This window comes from Rhea americana, unplaced genomic scaffold, assembly GCF_003343005.1.
Source record: "Rhea americana isolate MKP2758 unplaced genomic scaffold, rheAme1 scaffold_137, whole genome shotgun sequence".
Taxonomy (NCBI): domain Eukaryota; kingdom Metazoa; phylum Chordata; class Aves; order Rheiformes; family Rheidae; genus Rhea; species Rhea americana.
In genome coordinates this window covers 943,005-964,770 of record NW_028185450.1, presented here as the reverse complement: position 1 = coordinate 964,770, position 21,766 = coordinate 943,005, and the positions used below count along the sequence as shown (strand labels likewise).

The 21,766-nt window shown below is 34.9% G+C and overlaps 1 protein-coding gene across 1 annotated transcript in view; it reads left to right on the top strand.

Moving 5' to 3' along the window:
- The window catches only part of FMN2 (formin 2), a 166,493-nt gene that overhangs the window by 79,788 nt on the left and 64,939 nt on the right, over window positions 1-21,766 (top strand). Inside the window, exon 10 of the mRNA XM_085298284.1 lies at window positions 12,180-12,241. Coding sequence (XP_085154410.1) covers window positions 12,180-12,241 — 62 coding nt within the window. The remainder of the gene's footprint in view (window positions 1-12,179; window positions 12,242-21,766) is intronic.

Genomic DNA, 21,766 nt, shown 5'->3' with positions numbered 1-21,766 from the left:
CTTTTCCTCTTCTTTCTCATGTTCTGTCATGATCTGTAGACATGACAAGGTCATTTCCTGTGTTCTGGGCTTCCATAGGAAACCTCTCCATTCAATATATGTTAGATTCTGTTTAAGCATAATGTGTTTTCTTTTTTTTTTAGTGAAGCTGAAATTGCTTTAGCTACCTAGAAACTTAATATGACTGAAACAATATTGAAGGCCTTTTGTAATCTCACTCTCAAAGTTCACAGTAGGCCAAATCCAGTCATGCTACTGAAATAATACACATGAGTAAGTCCAAATCACATGTGTGGGGTGTATTTTGGGGGGTTTTATTGTTTGTTTGTTTGTTTGTTTAGAATAAATATTTTTTGGTTATCTGTGTTTCTAGGCTTTTAGTTTTGTTTCAGTTCCGGTCCTCCTTTTCTTGAGCTGTTACTACCAGCTTTTCCAGAAACAGAGCGTAGAAGGTGATGGACCTTAAACCATAAATACACATCCTTTTGCCCTCYGTTATCACAATGTTGTGATTTGAATTAGTAAAGCTGTGTAATCTGTCATTTACCTAGCCAAAAAATTTATTGCATTATTCCATAATCCTACCACATTTAAAACATGCACTGAATGTCACAAGACCATTACCTCATTTTTGTTAGCATCTGTAGCTCTTTAATGCTGTAACGTCAGAATGTTTGGTGAAAGGCTTAATGTTTGTTAATATGATGAAGTCTTCAGGATTTACCTAGACTTCAGACTGGACAGACATGTAGAATACCAGGCTACATCTAAACAGCTCTCTGCTGTGCCGTGGATAAAAATTCTGATTAGATTTCGAGAAGAAATTGAGACTATATAATTTTAGTATGATGGTAGTATCTGACAGAGAAGTGAAAATTTGCTTTTGTAAAGAAATCTCTCAAATGTTTTGCATTATAATTCTTGAGCTGAAATATTTATATTTGGGCTTGTGATTGCAAGGATTGTCGATACAGCCAAATATGGGTAAATGGAATCTTGCTCTGTTTCCTGAATTGTTATAAGCTTCAATGTAGTATTTTCTAACTAGCTCTACTAATATAGTACTACTAGAATATTACTAATTGTTAGTATAATTACTAGTATATTAGTAATTCTATCCTTTGACCATCACAGTTGCACCATCTAGTGCAGTAGTATGCTAGTACTACAACTAGTCTGTGGAACTCACTGATGTAATGTCATTGAAATAGGAATGAAAAATCATTTAGGCATGTGTGCATCTGAAAGAATTATTAATTATTAGTATTAGTTATTAAAATAATACTAATACCCTAATATCACACATATCTGGCTAGCTTGAACCATAAGCAAAGAAAACTTTCTTCTGCATCTAAATGACTTTGAATGTCTGCAAAGCTAGAAAGAACTTTCAGTAAATTATATTATAAATTGCTAAAGGATAGCAATGTTCTGTACGAATCATGTAAAATGATTTAAGTTTGTTGGTGTTAGAGAAGACAGTGGAGATCTGAAAGACTAATAAAAGTATCAAAATATCAAGCATAGCTCAACTCCAGATTTTTGGAGTTAGAAAGAACATTCATTTAGTCTGGCTACTGAATAAGGCAAGCCACATAATGCTGCCCGCTAATTTCTAGCTCAAACCATTAGTCTGTATAAATGAGTGTTTTAGTAATGTAAATGATCTTGAGTTGCAGAAATTCTGACCCTTCAACCTTTTGCTTTCTTTAAAGTCCCTGATAGTTTTGCCATTGACTTTGGTGAGTCTAGGATTTCATACAAATACTTAAGTGATGAAAAAGACAATGTATCCCTTAATGTTGTTCTAAAGGTTAATTTCCTTCACTTCTAATGCTTAAAAATTGACTGTGTAAAAATATTTTAAGATTAACTTACAGACATTCTTTCTGGTTTTGGTCTGCTGAATTACAGAGCCATCTACTTTCAAACATCTCATGCAGGTACTCCTAAACTGTAATCAGGTTGCCACTTAACTTTCCTCTGTGTAAGCTAAATTAAGTAAGGGATTTAGCAGTAAGGCAAGTTCTTGAGACCTCAGGTTCTTCCATCTTTTTGTTGGTCTCTGTGATATTCTACTAGCTATACCTCTAGTTCAAGGATTGTTTTGATTTCTAGACTCTCCTTGGCTGACAGCAATTAGTGATTGATCATGATTTTTAAGAGTGTAATCAAGACAGTTCTTTGCGTGAGTTTGAGTCTGCTGAGGAAAGAGTAGCTCTCCCATTAACTTTAGTGAGGATTAATAGCCGTTTTAAAATATCTTTTCATTATTGGTAAAGATATTTAGTTGCAGTAAGCTGAGAGTAGATTCATATGGAAACTTAGGATACTTTTCTTTTTGGTGAAGTTTCACAAGCCTTTAAATTTTCAGATCCATGAGTTAAGCAGTTTTGGACTCATTTAGTATTGACACTTTTATTGACACAAATTATTTTATAGAAGTATTTTTAATTGCCATCTGGACACACCTGAATTGTTCTCTATTAATTATCTACTAAATGTGGGTAAATTCAGAGAACAGAAGCTAAGCTCCTAAGTTAGATGCTTAAAGCAGAGAAAGTGAATACATTTCTTCGGAAAATCTTTTTTGTATCAACCCTGCTAACGTTATCAAATGAATATGTAGAATGCAGTATAACTATAAGATAGGGGCATACTCTTGCCTCTGCTATGGGAGATGAATTCTGATCACTTCACCTCAAATAAAAATAGTAGTAAAAAGGCAATTGGTTCAATGGTGGATTACAAGAGTGATGAAAGACTGGAATATATGAGGAACATGAAAAGATGTTGACTCTTTAGAAATACTCAGGATTACAAAGCAAGGCAATGTAGTTCAGACATTCCATATGAAAAAGTGTACTTTTAATGACTATAATGATAGAACAAGCAAGTGATGATTCTTTTAGGGGTTATCCCAACTTAAACCTAACTTTATTCTTGACTCTGGATTACAGTAAAGCTATGTTTCGTATTTGCCTTTGACCTACTAGGTGGTTCTGAGTAAATCTCTTCCACCTCCTGCATTTTGTTCATTTTGATTCATTTGGAATAAACTCTCTGGATTGTGAAAGCAGCAGCTCATCTCTTTGTTTATGGACTAGACTTCTCAGAGTAAGCCTTTGCTTTGTTTACTTTGAGCTACTCTAACACAAATAGGTAAGATGAAATTAAACCAAAAGTCAGTGAATTGAAATTCTAAAAGAAAATAATCATTAAAAATCTGATTTAGTTTGAGGCCTGAAGACTTGCTTGTCATCCAAAACTTGCTAACTTCTTCCAGGTATACTCAATAAGAGATACTACCTTGATCTTCAAAGATTGACTTGCATGCACCCTTTGAACATCATAGTTATACCATCTAGTGAACTAATATGCTAGTATAACAGTTAGTCTGTGAAACTCACTGATGTAATGTAATTGAAATAGAAATGGTGGAGCATTAAAGCATATGTGCATCTAAAAGAGAAGTGAAATACTAACACATGAGAATTATTTTACTTTATTCACACATACAAAGCTGTAAGTCATACCTGCCTGAAGACATATTAATGCACAAGGTCATACCTACTGTGTGTGTGCCTTGCAGCTGATCTGTGTCTGTGCAGTTAGACTTTATAATGCACACACTGTAAATATATTCTGTCATATAAATGTCCCAGAAATAYATTCCTCGGGTATCATGTTCTAGTAGTCTTCCCACCAAGACTGGTATAGTTTATATGTATTACAAGTTTCCTTTTAAATATGCTCTGAACAGAAAGCTTGTGGCATGACCTACCTTAACCAGAAAGTGCAAAAACCTGTTACAAGGTGGGTCTGAAATAAATAGCAATTAGCATTATTTCTTTATAGCAGTAATTTTATTTACTGTAACAGGGTTTCTTACATATAAAATATATCTATATGCCAATGATTAGTTTTATAGAAAAAGATTCTTATTGAAACAGTTATAAAAATACTTCTAAGAGACAGGAAATTTTTCTAGAAAATAATAAAACCAGATTATAAGCACAAAACAGTAATTTCAAAAAAATACCTTATTAAGTTTGTCTTATCGTTTGCATTTCTATACTGTATACACCTTAAATAGTGTTTTGGGAGTTATCATGACAATCCTTTCCAGTTTGTTCAGAATCTTGAATCCTGATAGTCAATCTTGTGCTTCAAATCCACTCCCCAAAGACCAAATTCTGGCAAGTTCATGGAGACTGCTCCTCTATGCACTATAATTTAAAATAATTTAAAATCTGGTAAATTGCCAGTCTTTTCTCAACCTTCCTATATCCCACACCCATGCTTTTTTCACCTGCCAAATTCAAACAAATCTTATCTAAACAATTAAGATAAGCCTTGAAGTACTCTCTATAGTCAAATCAGCAAACCTCTCAAAAACAGAACTGAAATACAATCTCTCTAAATTAAACAGTCTACAATGGCAATCATGTTTGTATTTAAACATTTTATTCTGAAAGGATTACAGCATTGGTCTCCATTTTTTTTCCTGCCTAGACAAGAAGGCGACATACTGAGTCAAACAAAATGTATTTGTTCTTTAAGAACTGAACTTGCACACATTTTATAAACAAAATGTATAGGTGTACAAAGTTAGACTTCACATAATCAGTGAAGTTAGACTCCACATAATCAGACTGCTGTCCTTAACATTATATAAGCAGTTGTTTAAAATGTATGTAATGTAACTGTTTATATTAAATATATATAGTTATATATAATCCAGTTATATATTATGTTATATTTATATATATTTTTTTTAAAAAAGCTCTATTGATATAATGTTATGACTGTATCTTTGTAATAACATTTGTGAATAGAAATGCTATAGACGTTCTTTTAAAATAATCTGAAGCAACAGCTAAGCTTAGTCCATGACTTCTGCTTGGAAATTTTCTACGCTGTTCTGGTTTCTTACACAGGCTTTAGATCAAGATGAATTACTGCCATAGTAAAACTGCATGCMTGCAGTTCTAAGTGCTGTTTCTTGCCTCTGATTTCCATACCTTATGTTGTTGTGTTGAAGATACAATCTCTGTTGTGCTATGTGCACTTGAAGTTTTCATGCTGAGAAGGTTAGAGTATTTGCTAATAGATAAACATATTACAAAGGTAACTATGGCAAGCAGGTAGATAATAATGTGAAAATGTTTTATTTAGGCTAATTTTGCCCAGTGCAGCTCACCATCACTTACCTTCCTCTTATTAACAAAATTTTCTGCAAATTGTACAGGTACATGTGCCTCTGCTAAAGATTTTTTTTTTAACTTCTTTTCTCAGAATCCTTAAAAATATCATAGAATCGTAGAATCAGTAAGGTTGGAAGGGACCTCTGGAGACCATCTAGTCCAACCCCCCTGCTCAGCAGGGTCATCTGGAGCATGTTAGACAGGGTTGCATCCAGGCGGGCCTTGAAGATCTCCAGAGAAGGAGACTCCACAAGCTCTCTGGGCAACCTGGTCCAGTGCTCCGTCACTCTCACAGKGAAGAAATTCCCCCTCACGGTCAGGCAGAACTTCCTGTGCTTCAATTTCTGCCCATTGCCTCTTGTCCTGTCACACGGGACAACTGAAAAGAGTTTGTCCTAGTCCCCTTGACACCCTCCCTTCAGGTACTTATACACATTGGTAAGATCCCCCCTCAGTCTTCTCTTCCCCAGGCTGAAGAGGCCCAGCTCTCGCAGCCGTTCCTCACAGGGCAGGTGCTCCAACCATTAAAAAAAAAAAAAAAAAAAAAAAATCACAATCCTTGTGTTTTACTACATCTCCCATTAGCTCGATGTTGTTTAGTTTTGCTGATACGTTTTCTTGTGTAAATATAACATTTCTTTGACAGAAACTCATTTGCAATTTAATCTTCAGTGCTAGGAGATTCATATTTCCATTATTTGTGCTGAAGAACAATGACAGGAGAATAACAATAGCTGTCCACTTGTTGGAAACATCACAGAGAAAAACATGATCTTTTGCAGTAGGCCCATAACTAGATGTATAACATGGACAACTTTGCACGAAACAGCAATTTTTGAAGTTGTTTCCTTCTTATGTAACCAATGCAAATCTTGGCATATAGCAGATGTTAAATCTTAAYGTTTATTTGGATTTAACTCTGGGTTTTTCAAGTAGCTTAATGCTACGTCACACCACACTTCTGATAGCAACAAAGGAAGGCACTGCACTGTGACTTTTTTCTAAGGCTTTCTTGTGTCTTTTGTTAGGAATATTGAGGAAGATGCTTCTGCTTTACTTCTGAATTAAACAATTGATCTGTCAGTCACTCCAAGCAACCTGATAAGGTTGTCCATGTTTTGTCTGTGTATTGTTTACACTTAAAATTTGTCCTGCTCTTGTATTCCAAAGATGTCTGACAAAGAGCACTTCCATTCCTTTTTCAGTTGAACAAAGAAACAAGCTTACTCKATCTTTTTCTCTAACTTGTAGCTCAGAAACATTTTATATATTGAACAGGCTATATATTGATTTGTGTACCTTTTCTTATTGTCTCTAAATTTTCTATTGCTTAAGGTTTTGCCAGTACATTAGTTTTCTGATTATGTTGATTTTCACCATGGTTTGACCATAGCTTGGCTACCTATGCTTTAGTCTCTGAACAGCTATTTTTTAATTAACTCAGAAATTCCACTAGAATACAACAAGTCTGTTTGTTGTAAGGTTGGTTGGTTGCCTTTTCTTTCACTCTTCAACGTGGATAATAATCCTGAGGGAGAGGTTGTTTAATTAATTTATGGCTGGTATTAATATATGGACTGAATTATCTAAGGGTGGAGATGAGGAAAGGTACAACAGAAGTTGTAAGCTGTCAGTGTGCTGTAGTCTTACACACTTTGAGTCACATGCAGTCAGAACTGTGGAAACCTCCATATCTGGGCCACACATACAACTGGCTGATTAAACATGATTCTCTACTGTACAAATGAGAAGCCTTTCATTTGGTGCGGAAGAATCAGTCTGCCTCTGTGATCTTTAAAGTGACTGTTGCTGCCGTTTGACAGCAAAGATTTGAAGCTTTGGAAAAAGCGTTCCTGGTGGCTCTTCTGGAGAAAGGCAGCAGATGTGAAAGCTAAGAGGCAAAGATATGCAAGAGGAAGAAAGCAATGGCCTCTTTGATACTGGTTAGTTTCTGGAGCATCAGGAAGTAGGAAGGCAGCTGTGGTGGAAATTAGCATGAAGATCTTGGAGGGTGGAGTTGCCCATCACTTCTCCCGCTCCGCTTAGAAAAGCATGGATCCGAGTACAGCAGGGATGATTCAGAAATCTTTTGACAAAATCAAGATGCTTTTGCTTCAGCTACTGTGTGCCCTGAGGAGTTAAACTGTAATCTCTTATCAGTCAAGTGGGATTTGGAAATAKTCTCAGTAAGTTTGGAGAGACAGTAGTGCTTCTGGGAGGCCCTCAAGAAGAGGACACTCACTTATGGATGGAGTCCTAAGACACAMAAGCTTAGGAAGTCTACTTAGAAAGGCCAGAGATATGGTAATATCTCTGAGATGTGGTAACTATCTTTAAATAGTAATTTAAAGCCTGCTCTGGGAAAAAAAGGAAGACACAGGAGGACTAAGATTTGTACTGAAAAATGTAAGTTTTCTAGAAACCTTGCATACGGGAGCTTCTGCTGATGAGAGTTCTATGACATAGAAATTTAATCTAAAGGTTTGGGATGATAATTCTTATTGTTCTTCTTGAAATTCTACTTGATGGGAAATTTAAAATCCTGACCTCTTCATTTTAAGAGGAATTTCTGACATGTTGGACTTGCAAACAGAAAAGAAAATAAAAAAAAAAAAAAAAAAAAAAAAAAAAAAAAAAAAAAAAAAAAAAAAAAAAAAAAAAGAAAAAAGAAAAAAGAAAAAGGAAAAATCCAAGTTTTGACTAACCATAGTAAATAGTCTCTTTTCTGACAGCTTGTTAGTGGTAGTTCTGATGGAATTAAATTTGTAGCTTGAGACAAATGTTGGCTTACTATGTGTATACTGCTTATCATTTTCATTTCAGTGATATCTGGTAGCTGATGTACTCCTAGAAGAATGAACAGTCAACTGTAATTATCTGTCTGTATAGCCTGTAATTAAAAAAAAAAGGCTATTTCCTTTTATAGTCACTGTACATCCTCCARGTACCTGCTGATGGTTTTCTCTTCTTCAGCTGGCAAAGAATTTCATCTCATTAGTGACTTGGTTACATACTGTTTTCTGCTGAAGGCAGGTGTTTAGTGTTTTTTTTTTTTAAACTGTACTTGGATTCTAAATTAGATTCTGTGGATTTGGGAGAAGGTACCTACATTCTCAGAGTCCAAACATCTCTTTAAATGTAGCGATGTCCTTCACACTAAGCTCACTTCACTGAAGTATCATCTAAGATGCCTATCCAGACTTGCAAATTAACTGATATTAATAGGAATAGTAAGTCTTTTTCATTCTGTATATATTTAAATGCTTTGTTGTTCTTCTACTTTTAGGCTAGTATCTCATTGGTTTTGTAATTTTTGAATTGAAAATTTTATTTTCCAATTCAGTGTATATTGTAGAAATATAGAATTGAATTGGAAAATCTTCCCTGTTGTTAAAATTTGTACGTTATTCTGCGATTGTATAAAAAGATACAGTTTCTTCCCCAAAGATGCTAGTTTATTTTCCATGTAGTTTGTGACAAAAACAATAAAAATACCRGGAAAAGCTTAAATAAGACAAGAAGTTCTTGTAACTGTGCAGGAAGGGTTTATTTTAGCAACAAGACTGCTGAAATGTGCTCTTCTCCTTCCTCTGATCTTTATGGTGTCAGACAACCCTTTCCAGTTGCTCTTCAAATCCTTTTTTTAGTGGATGGATATCCTATAAACATATGTTGGCCAATGATTAAGAAAAATCAGGTCATTGGTTTATGTTTTCTTTTATTTAAAAACTGTGCATATTTGTATGTGGATTTGGATATTTTGGTTCATATCTAAGGTATACGTATGTACATATATGTGTGTATATACACATGTAGAAACTGGTGGTGGATTGCTGGTTTTGTTGGCAGCAGTGGCAGTAGGCCTGCAAGATAAYAGAAAATAGCAGACCTGTGAGATCTTGAAGGTAAAAACTAAATGCTTGAGTGTGATTAAAAGATGTTCCTTCCATTAGGGTAAAAGGCAATAGACATTCTTGACTGCTGTGTTGTGAATGTATCAGAAAGCCTGGGTGACGTACTGGCTATTAAAAAATCCCTTTATAGTAGTTCAGACTGGGAAGTGGCAGTCAACTGTGAAACAAACAAACAAAAATCACTTTTGAAATAGTGATGTGGGTGAAAAAATACRGTGACTGCTGGACTATAATAAACTTCTCTCCAGATGTTTGCATCCAAGTACACTGGCACTTCAGCATAGCTTGGAATATTTTCATGAGGGGAAATTAATATTTATCTATATTTTTCATCATTATTTTGCTAGTACATATGGAATTCCTTGGTTAGACATTTAGGTCTGTTTTGTGTAGTCACACTGATGGGTGCATGTGTGTATGTTTAGCTAATTAGCTTGGCTGCATAAGAAAACATTATTGTTTTTTTATCAGTTCAAATTGTCTAGATAATGGAATATACATAGGTAACAGTGGTGATTTATTTCACAAACCATCATGTTCTGTGTCGCAATATAGCAGTATTGCCAAGAGAGAGAAGTTACCATGACATACGATTTTTCTTTCAACTCCTTATTTCCCAGAAAAATTCCCCTACAGAGAATGCTGAAAAATCCTAGCGGGGTGTTATTTATGGACATACACATCTCTGTATAGAAGTATATTTTTTCTTTTTTCTTTCCTTTTTTTTCTTTGAATCTCAAAACATATATACTAGGATCTAATTTCTTTAAGTCCTTGTCTCAGACTGATTTGTTTTAAGCAGCTCCCTGAAGTATGCACACTCTTCTGCATACCTGTTTTGTTGAAAGTACACAGACCTGGCACCATTGTGTTTGCCAGGCATTCTCTTATCTCGTGCAAGCATTCAAACAAAAGTGTTCTATTGCTCCCTAAGTAATCCATGGGTGATCTTAACATTGAGCAAAAGTCAGAACAGGAACTTATGCCATATTTCTTAGTGCAAGGGTAGACAGTCTCTGGAAGGGGGCAGGGGGAGAGCTGGAGGCACAGAGAAGACAGCCAGTAAGTCAAAATAAAGAGCTGAAGGGTTGTGATTGTGGTGATTGTGTTCATAGATAAAATCATTGCATCAGATTAAATGCTGAAATGTAGGGATAATACAAATTGAGTTTCATAATATAGCCTGTTTTTAACAATATTATGTTTTATATATGCGTTCACATATATGTTTTTGTAAAGTAGAGAACTCGCATCAGTCTAAACCCAATTTTTCTTTGTATGTTGATTTTAATTTCCAGTTCCACAAGGTAAATTTAGCATATTTTAAGCATGCAGATAGTCCTACTGAGCAAGGGATTATTAAATACAACATATACTAGCATACTTTACTGAGAAGGTATTTCTAAGTTTTGTTGTAACAATTATTACACTCATAGAACAACAAAAAAAAGAGTTTAAAAATATACCAAATAATTAGTAGCAGGCTTTTTGCACAGACTTCCCTTTCCCCCAGAATAAAACCAAACACGTTGCTGCTTAAACTGTTAACTTCTACATTGCCATTATATTTCAGATTCCTTTGCTCTGGGGTAAGGGAAAAATGGAAAAATGTTTTTATTATTATTATTTCAGGAAATTCTGTAACTTCCTGATTATTTTTGATTTCAGTCCTAAAATTTAGGAGTTTTGCCCCACTTATAGCGTATTCTGCTTAGTTTAATCAAGATCAACACTTCTTTGTTTATAATGTTCTTATACAGTAACTACAACTATGCCTCAGGCCTGGAAAGAGGAAATGTGATGAGTCCCAGACTCAGAGTGGTATCTCTGAATGCTTTAAAGCAATCAGCAACAAATGAGCTTGAATTATATTGTCTGTAATCATTAGGTGTATACACAGAATTTCTCTGTGACAGTTAAGGACATGGATTTATAGGAGATAAAGTAACCCAGCGTTGGGTTTCTATCAGTGATCAACATTGCAATTTCTAGATTAATCTTGTTTAGGAGTTATTCTAGTTAGCATATGTATACACACACACACGTACGTATGCACACAGTCCCATCACAAATAAAGGATGCAATTTAATGAAGAGTAAAATGGGGAAAACTAGTAAAGTGTGCTGAAAATATTTATACACTACCACATATTTCCTAATGCATTCTAAATTTCTTCCAAGATTCAAAACCTGGATTAGGAAAACTAGATTTATCCARCTGTTAAAGGAAATTGTCAATGTACTTGCAAAAAATAAAAAATAAATAAAAAGAGTTAAAAACTAGACTACTATTTTTTTAAAATAATTCGTTTCTTATTGAACGAGAATAATTCTTCATCATTTGTATAAACAATTACTGTGTTTCATGAAATGTTCCTAATGTTAGTGGGGAAGAAGGATTATGTTCCTAGCAATTGTGCCCTCCCCCCAGTTATTTATCTATTTTTTCCCCCTCAAGGTTAGTTTGGTGGAAATCGCTCTCTGTGCTGTAGAACCAGCTTTTGACACTGAAAAAATACAGTGTGTGTGGCGCCAGAATTGGTTGGGAACAGGAAAGACATATTTTGTATCTATACTAAACCTGTCGGCTTAGTGCATAGAAGACTTGACCCTTGTCAGGTGTCTTGGAGTTAACTGGCTGACTTACGGATTAATCAGTTTAAGACTGAAGCCAACCAGTGACAGGAATGAGCTTTGTGTGTGTGCGTGTGTGTGGCTGTGGTGCAGATTTACAAATTTTTATAATGCCTTCAGTCGGACCGTGAAAGTCTGATGTAAAGCTTATCTCTGATCTCTGGCTTTGGCCATGCTCGTGGGATCGTGTGTGTGTGTTTGGGGGGAGGGAGGTGAATTCTTTAACACTTGACACCTGGCTCTACCAGGTTTCTAGCCATAGTCTTAGGAACGGCACTGTTCAAGGCATTAGTAAAGTTAAAACCCTTAAGCTGTATGACCAGTAGGTCATAAAAACTGTTGCTGAGTATTGTGCTCAGGCTTTCTTTCACAACTGGATTATCATCTTGACAACTAATTCTTTTTTACTTTTGTCTTTTTCATAGCGGTTGTGAACTTGGACAACTCCGTGGTTGACCTAGAGACCCTTCAAGCCCTCTATGAGAATGTGAGTAGTCAGAGGAAGTCTGCATAATGTAGGAGTACTGTAGCTTCATGTGAAGGTATTTTGGTTTGCATCAGTAACAGTAACAAAGCTGAGGAATGTGTCCTATCCTGAAGTTATTTTATTTTGCCCGAAGCAATGAAAATAACGGTAAGGAACTAAATTGTATTAGTTGCCATTGTGTACTTCATATAGCGTGTTTTATTTTAAAAGACGCAATCTATGTGAAMAGCACTAACGTTTAAATATAAGCCACCTAATCAACTTCTAAATGATTTAACAGAGATTAGTTTTGCTCTCAATCTCTCCTCTTTTTTGCCTGTTATTTCTGGGTGGGGCAGTCTTTGGTCAGTATGCATCTTGCACTCCAGGCCTTTGGCTTCCCTTGGTAGCCTCACTAATGTAACAGTGCTGTTCAATAAAAAAAATYTGTTTTTATAAAAGTAATCATTCCATTTGTGGAACTGAACCTTTTAATTGCTACTATTTCAGGGCCTCATCCAAAATAATTTTAACATTTTGAAAGGAAAAGGCTTATTCTAGGTTAATGTAGTAAAAGATAGTATAGTAAGCTAGGGGTTTCATAAACCTCAGGTTCATTAGAGAACATCTGACTATTAGTTATGCATAATGAAGAATTCTAAGATATACACTAAGGCATATACTAAGGCATTTTCTAAAACTTCACAAAGTCACTTAAACTCAAAAAAGTGTATGTCAGAAGCATGTTTCTGCCTCCATCTGAGGCCAGTGAGTATCACTCCCCCTCAGAGCACATTGCCTGAATACATGAAGGTAGGTACTTCCAAGAAAAGCCGAAAGCCTTTCTGTTTAGCCTTCAAAGAGTTTGAAAATCTGAAACATAAAGCTTTGAGGAACAGAATGGCGTTGAATGGCCAGTGTAYGTTGTCTTACTGTTTTTTCTTAATTTCCCTCACGTTATCATTTTGATAATATATTCCTCAGTTTAGCACCTTTGATTTTGGTCTTTGTTTTTTGAACAGTATCTTTTTATGGCCATCTCTGGAATAGTTTATTGGTTTATGAAATTTCTCATAAATAGTCTGCCCTGGGGCATGAAGGGATTGTAAGACTGAGTCTTCTTTACAGAAAATGCCAAAAAGCTTGTGATTTTCTAATAAGACCTAGGAAGCACTACTACTCATTCTGTCCTCATCAAAACTCCCTTAACACTGCTCAGGAAGATAATGGCCTACCAGCAAACTGATCCTAACTACATCAATTCTTTGTRCTTTAAATATGTCTCATCCTTATGCCATTGAACTTCAGTATGAGCCTGTGTGGCTTTTATTTTGCATTATTTTTAATGTCCTCCTTACATAGCACAACTATATTCCATTCCACACATGTGAAATACAAAAAAAATTGAGTCATTTTATATATTACATATGCATATGTGTGAGAGATTATTTACTGAGAAGTTCAGAGTACTGTCCTTATGATCATTTTTTGGCAGACTTTACTCTTTCACATTGCATAGATTTTTTTTATTATTATTATTATTATAAAAAAAAAAAAAAAAATCTTCCTGTGTGGCTGAATGATATTGTGCTAGGAAACTTTTCAAGTATTTTCTCCATCTTGTCTCTGATACAATTCTGAATTCTAGTATAATAGTTTACCTTACAGTTCACCGAAATAACAGAATGCTATTGCTCCTTCTGTTCTTACTTTAACTGATTACAGAAGGTGTCTAGGAATTAGTGTCCTGATTGATAAAATATTATATGTTAATCTCAGGCAAGGCTAGAAATGTTTGAGTGACTGTAATATATTGCTTAATTTGGAATAGAAGACACATCAACACATCAGCACAACTTTGCTGCTACACTTGTTTGGGTACAAGAAAGCAAAAAAAAATATATATATATACAAAAAAAAAAAAAAAAAACAAACCAAAAACCTCTTCATTTTAGGAGAGCATCTTCAGGGTACCTGTTTCCTCCTTTTGGTAAAAGTGTGATTTGAAAGAAACYTTTTTTTCTTTTTGTCCCTTACTTTGCTTTCARTCTTGCTCTTGTTGCCTTTTCTTTTGGGTGGGATGATGTTTGGTCAATATGCATCAGACCTTGCACTCCAGGCTTTTGGCATCCCTTGATAGCTTCACAATGCTGTTCAATAAAAAAAATAGTAGTAGCAGGTGGTACCAGAGGGACTGGCATRTTTGACTCCTCCCTCATTTCTCAACCTCATTCTATATTGCTTAATGTATATAACTTTTGCTGCCTCACTCTCCTACTTTCTAGCCATTAACTCTGTTTTTGGTTCTTGGCATTTATTTATTGGATCATGATTTTTTGCTAGATATTTAAATATTACTGCACTAGTCATCAGCCTTTCTATTGATCTCTATGGAACATATGGGAGCATTTGTTTTACAGTTTTCTGTCAGAATGTAATCATTTTTCCTGATTGCTTATGTCTGGCATGGTTCTTTCCCTTCTTAAATGTSAATGAAATTTGGGCAGTCTCCAAACCTAAACACACCCTAATTTCAAAAGCCACAATCCTGAGAGCTCAATTCYTGTTTATCAAGAAATTAAAGTCTTGTTAAACCACGTAGTTACTGCATACATCTTAGTGACTTTTCATAAATGAAGAAACCCACACYCCACCAAAGACCCAAGCCCTCAGTAGTTTGTTTAGTATTATTAACTGATGTTACAGTTAGTGAGAGAGACCTGGATACTGCAGCATTGTCTGCTACAGTCACATTGTCAACACATATTTAAACAACCTTATGAATCACGTGTAAGAACTATGTGCTATATATTGATCTAGATAGTGATACTAGGTGATTCTTAATAGATAAAATTGGGCAGTTCTTTTACTGTATTTTCACAGAAAGTATTTACAAGAATGGCTCTGTGGCCTCAATTTTTCTTTACTTTTTTTATTACAACAACACGTAATTAATTCACTTTTACTTTATATAGGAGACCTGTCTGCTATATGGGCACAGAACTCTAGTCTGGATAAATGAAGTGTGGTAGAACCAACAATCACTTAATGTTTTACCTTTCAGGAGCTGTATTTCATTTTACTAGTTCAGCATTGCAATAATTTTTAAATTTTCATTTAAGTTCTATATGAACTTTGGGTATGAAGGAACCATTTGTACTTGTCATACTGTATTATATTCTAAAAATAGTTTATCCTATGCATATTAAAAGTTTGATTTTTATTAATTTTACTCCAAAGTGTTTAAAAAAAAAAAAAAAAAAAAGTTTTACATCCCTACAAATTCCTTAAGAGCTACACTTTCAGGTGGCAGCACCTAGGAGGAAAAAGTTACACAACATTCAACAGAGTTATAAATTTGTAATATCTCATTAGGCTCTGTTGATTGTGACAAGAAATACGTGCATTTGCAGGCAAATGAATGTTTACCATGAAAARAGGTAGCCTCTTGAGAGTTGATGTTATAGGTGAAATACCACAGTTTGAAACCAGGTCAGATTTAATACCTGCTCCTGCTTGTATAGTCACTACATCATGAAAATATGCATATAAAAATGGATTTTTAAAAAAATGTATCAAAGGATTATTTTTGCTCTCTGCATTACCATTTTAAAATCACTTTAGATCACAATTTGAAAGGTGTGTACTTTTTAAATTTGACTCCTGGCAAAATGTCTGCTATATCTTTAAAGGACCAATCTCTAAAAGATTTAAGTCAATGCTTTCAAAAACCTCCAAATCCCATCTGTAAGAGCTGAAGGCACCTAGAAGTCTGAAGAGCATGTCTCCCTTATGCTACCAACAGCCAAACCTTCTCTGCAGTTTTTTCCTGTGCTTTTAAATCTGGCAATTAAAATGCTGCGACTTTAATGTTTTTCTACAAAGGCTGTGGATTGCACCTGACTTCTTATACATGACCTAGGTTCTAAGGAGTAYGGTAGTTGCCATTAACTAGGTATCTCTGCATATACTTGTTGTTTCAGCTACTTCTGAAAATGTTCTTTAGAACTTCTGAGTCACTTAGATGCTTTTGAAATATTACATTAACTTTCAGAACCACACATATGCGTACACATGCACACACAAAACACTAACTCATCTATGGTCAAAATTAAAGCTGTATTGTGGGCAAAAACAGGAAATGTAAAATTTATGGTGTGAAATGAAAAGAATTGCCATTACCCTAAACCAATCCTGCCTATGTTCATAAGAATTATAACCTGGAAAAAATAAAACAATACATAGTATTTTTGAAGCGTGTGTGTTTGGGGTGTGTTGGCTGATTTTRCATATACTTACTATAAAAGTCAAGCATATTATATTCTTTGGTTCCATTTATGATATTATATAATAAGAAAAATTCAAGGAAATAGATAGCACTGACTTTTAGAGAGGTGCTAAATTTAATTAGATTAATGGATTTTATGAGAAATATCTATTAGATATGTTCTCTTTTGGTGCAAACATTGGAAGGTAAGTAATAGGAAAAGTTTTTTTGCTTGGAGTTTTAATATTTAATATTRAATTTAAAATTTAATATTACCCTTCTGTGAATTAGGGAATAGATAAACATTAACTAGACAAAAATAAGCTAACAGGAAACAATTTGAGAAATAAACCTCAATAATACTTGTGCAGAAGGTCTGCTATCATTTGCTTCTCCTCTGTTATAATTTAAAATACGAATCAGAGTTCTAGATAGCAGAGCCAAACTTACRGATTAAAATGCAAGTTTGATTCTGAACGTGCACCATATACTTGTTCCTCTTAGCATTGATGAAGACTGTAAACCATAACTCCTGAGTTTTAGTCAAGCTTCCCATGAGTGGCTCATACTTGGCCTTTGTACTTTAGAGTCTCAGAATAAGACCCAGGGATTTGGTAGAGAAACATTAAACTTCAGCAGTGCATCATCCATGTATGTAACAGATTGTTGTGATAAGCACTATAATACTTCACTGTGTGTGAAAGGCCAGAAGAGGAAATAGTCCCCCAATTTTTTCTTACCAAAGAATTGGCAAATAACTGTTTAGTTGTTTACTCTTTGCCAAAATATTTTCTTTTTAACAATTTTGAAATACTTCTAAGTGCTGTCCTTCCAGATTATCTGAAAGGAGTGTAGTTCAAGAGTTGGTCAGAAGTCATTTTAAAAACTTCTAGTAGGAATTCTCGTTTGCTTTTTTATGCAATTAAAATATATCTGCTCATTGCATACCTAGACTACCATGAAGCCATAGTTACTCTGCTGTTAAAACACTACCTCTTTTGACACCCTTCAGATTTCTAAAATCTATGGTTCTCATCCAGGATTTCCATGAGGGAATTTTCACTGATCTAAGAACAAAAACAAAGTTGTTTGTTTATTTGTTGTTTGTCTTAACTCTTCTTTGGGTAGCGGTATTCTAGATGAAGTTGAGAACTCTTTCACTTACACCTGTCTCAACATAAAACCAAGCCTTTCTCCCTAACAGAACCTGCAAGTACTTACAACAGGAAACTTTTATATTTAATTGGGATCTTAGAAACATTGAAAAATACCTGTAAAACTAGTATTTTCTCCATTGTTTGGTAATGTATCTTAATTATGGGTCTGTCAATTTCTAGAAAAATATCAGAGTAAGTAAATTAGCTACTTGCACTTATTTTCAATCAAGTAGATGAGAGGAGTAATAGCCACTATGGCCTTATCAAGAGCAACTTGTGCCAAACCAATCTCATTTCATAATGTAACAGAGTTAGAAGTTTTGAAAGGAGTTTGGTTTTTTTAAACAAAAAGAAAAAAAGACATATATCTTGACTTTAGAAAGGCCTTTGACACTGTTTCATAGAATGTTCTCATAAAAAAGCCAGTGAAGATGAGCACAAAGAAGAGTAGGTAGAAGTTTGGAACTACGCAATATTTTTATTAAAATATGTTATATATGTATATAGTATATTAAAAATGTTTTCAAACTTGACACAATTGAATAGGACAGGAGGAATTCCCTGGTTTGAGTAAGATGGACTTGARAAAGACATAGACCATTGGGAGAAAGGAGAGAGGGGAAACCTGAGTTGAGCAGAGGTCTAGAAAGCGTAAGATACTAAGGAGAAGTGAATGAAGTGGGTTTGTTCAGGGTTAAAGTGGAAACATCTGGCTGAGGACATAGATTTCTTCAAAGAAAGCAGCTGAACAGGAGAAGAAGTAAACTGCAACCTGGGAAATTTAGATAAGCTATTAGGAAAAAATTTCCAATGGTGAGGATAGCGAAGAGCTGCAGTAGACTGCAGGAGGGGTTGCAGATTCTGCTGCTGGAAGCTTAGAAGACAGATTGGAGGAATATTTGTCAAAAGTGACATGTTCTGATTTTGCTTGGGCAAGGGGACAGACTGGGTGCTACTGTAACAAATTCATGATGTTTAAGTTGACCTAGGAGTTGAAAATGTCTTGTCCTTACACTCCCTAATTTTTAAATGCAACATCTTGTAATCAGTRTAGCTTTTTAGGAGATTCCACTGATTTAACTTATCTTGAAAATTTATTTAAATGGCTATAATAGCTAGTAATGCTGTTATTTACATTTGACTCTAAACAGCTTCACCCTTAAATATATACRTAATCAAAGAAAATATTGGGATTTTAATACAAAAAGTATTTGTGTATATGTTTTTGGATGTTTCCATGGAAATCATGATTTAAGTAATTTAAATTACTTGGTAATTAAGTATGTATTTAATACAAATTTAGTAAAAGTAATCAAAAGTAAATTATTTAAAGTAGCTTAAGTGATAAAAAGTAATTTAATTGAATTCATAAAACAAAAGCCATTTTAATATTCAGTCAAGTATTAGTTTTTTTCATAAAGCATACTTTTTTTTCAGTTTGTTTTCAGTAATTTGGCATGTCCAATAGCTTGTTTTTGGCTTGATTAACATAATGGTAGTGTTAACATGGTTAAGGGAGCCTGGCTTTTTCTAAGTGTATCTTACATGCAGAGTTGTGTCCCAGCTCGCTCACTGCACTTGGAATGATTGTGATCACCTTCCTCATGCTCTTAGCTTTGGAGACGGTTCAGGTCTGTTTGTCAGCTGTGTGGTTCAGAACTAACTCTGACTCTTACAGTTATTCCTGCAGAACTGTGTGAGAGCTTTGGAAAGGAAGGAAACTGTAACTGTGTGTTAAATGGCAAAGAATTGTTTGTCATCTTCACTCTTTCTCCAAAGTACTTGAAGGCAAATTTATCTCCATCGGAAGTGGAGATATATTTATAACATCAACCCAAAAGTTCAGAATGCCTTCTTGTTGGAAAATCATAATTTCTGTTTCTTTTTTATTATCATTAGCTATTGTTTGAAGATGAAACTTTTGAGGCAAAAATATATTTTTTTTTCTGGTTATGCTGTAAAGTTGTATACTGTGAATACAGATACAACATGATAATGGATGTTTCACCAGTTGCTATTTCACGATATATTTCCTTCCAKATATTCTATTAAATTTTTTGACAGTTTTTATTAAATAACAAAAGCCGATTCAAAAGGACTTAAATTTGTTGGGCTAAAGAACAATTTAGAAGATGCTAGAGTTTCTCCTCTTGATGTGTTAAAGTTGAAGCAATTAAGTGGTAYGGTGCCTCTGGAAAATGAAAGCTTAATACTTTGTATCTTGATAGTCCAGGAAAGACTGATAAGTAAGCCTGATTTATTAATAGCAAAGATAAGGTAACAATGGATAAAGGGAAGGAACAAAAAAATGATTTATCCTCTGTAGGTTCATTCACTAAGGCTTTCAAGGTGCTGTCTTTTTTTTTTTTTTTTTTTTTTTTTGATATTTCAATCTGTTGTGTAGCTTCAGTAAAATAGCATTCCTTCTCCAGTTCTGTCCTTCTCTCCTATTTCTTTCAAAGTTCAGAAAGAAAAGTTGTTTTTCCCCTACAGGTACATATCCATTTCAAAAACAGAAGATTTAAGTTGAGAAATTATCTCAAAACTTGCAATTTCCATGTTGACTTTTTTCAGAAACCCTTCAGATAAGTTTTCTAGTGCTTAAGGAGTCTAGCACCAAATGTTGAAGTGTTTTCATACAAAATTATAAATTCTTCAGTTTAGAGAAAACAGTTGCCTCCTGCAATTAGTTTCCATACACTGCAAAATCATCCAAATATGACAAAATAGAGTGTCAGGATTATAGGGATGACTTACGGGAATGCACTGGTGAACAGTTGTGCTCTTAGCAGTGACAGTGAAGACCAAATAGAGCTAAAAGCAATGCAGGTCAGCACCAATGTCTTCAGCTTTTGCAGCTCTTGCAGTATCTACAGGTTATTGGAAGGTGAGATAGTAAGCCTGTTGGTTGCAAAGGAAAACCTAAGAATGTGCGCCATGTCTAGCTAGCACAATATTGCACCTTCAACCTTGAGTGTGGGCACCATTGYGCATTGCTCATGAGGCAGATTTGCAGTCTCTGGCTGACTCCACATAATGTCCTCTGCTGAAATGTGGCAGGAATTTGAGTGAGACCCATTTAGCAATACAATTGGGTGTTCTTAAGCTACCAAAATACACACTTTGGTAATGAAATAGTTATGCAGCTACTGCCTTTTGGGGAAGTAGAGCTATATTGCTGCCCTTGAATTTCTAAATAATTTTGATAGAATCCTTTGACAAGTAGGAAAAATAAGGCTATGGTGCAAGAGAAGTATATTGTTATATATTGGCCCTGGAGCTCAGATTACCAAATCTAGAACTGATGCTAATTTCTTTCATTCTGAAAAGCAGACAGCTTGCCTAGTCCTCACCCTATATCCAGATGCATCTCCTAAGATTAAAAATTGAAGTTGAACCCAATTTTCTAATCTTAGTATCGTGAAAAGTTCTTTGTTCTTGAGATGGAGTTAYGAAACAAAATTTACCTCTGTAATTATACTCCTGTCCTCTATGCTTTCATTGACTTGAGATTTATATAGAAGAGTACTCCTGGAAGATACTTCCCCAAGCCTGTTTTTCTCACTGAAATGATAGTAGGGGAGTAAATTCAGCAAACTGAGTATTATGAATGGACCACTATTAGCATACTAAAATTAAAAATTGGTGAATTAGCCTCAGCTAGCTCAGGTTAACTGAGAGTGTGTACAGATAGGCAGATGGAGGTTGAGGATCAAGCAGGTTGGGAGAGATGATCTTTCCACTCTATTCAGTACTGGTGAGGGCAGATCTGCAGTGCTGTGTCCAGTTTTGGGCTCCGCAGTACAAGAAGGACATGGACCTGCTAGAGCAAGTCCAGAAAGGGCCATAAAGGTGATTAATGGACTGAAGCATCTCTCATATTAGGAGAGGCTGAGAGAACTGAGATTGTTTAGCCTAGGGGAGAAAAGGCTCGGGAGAGACTTGATCAATGTATATAAATATCTGATGACAGGCAGTAAAGAACACAGAGCCAGACTTAGTGGTGCCCAGGGTAATGGGAAGAGGCAATGGACCTCTTGAAACTGAAATACAGGAAATTCCATTTGAATATTTTTTTTWAAAAATACTCTAAGGGTGGTCTAAATGATAGAACAGGACAAC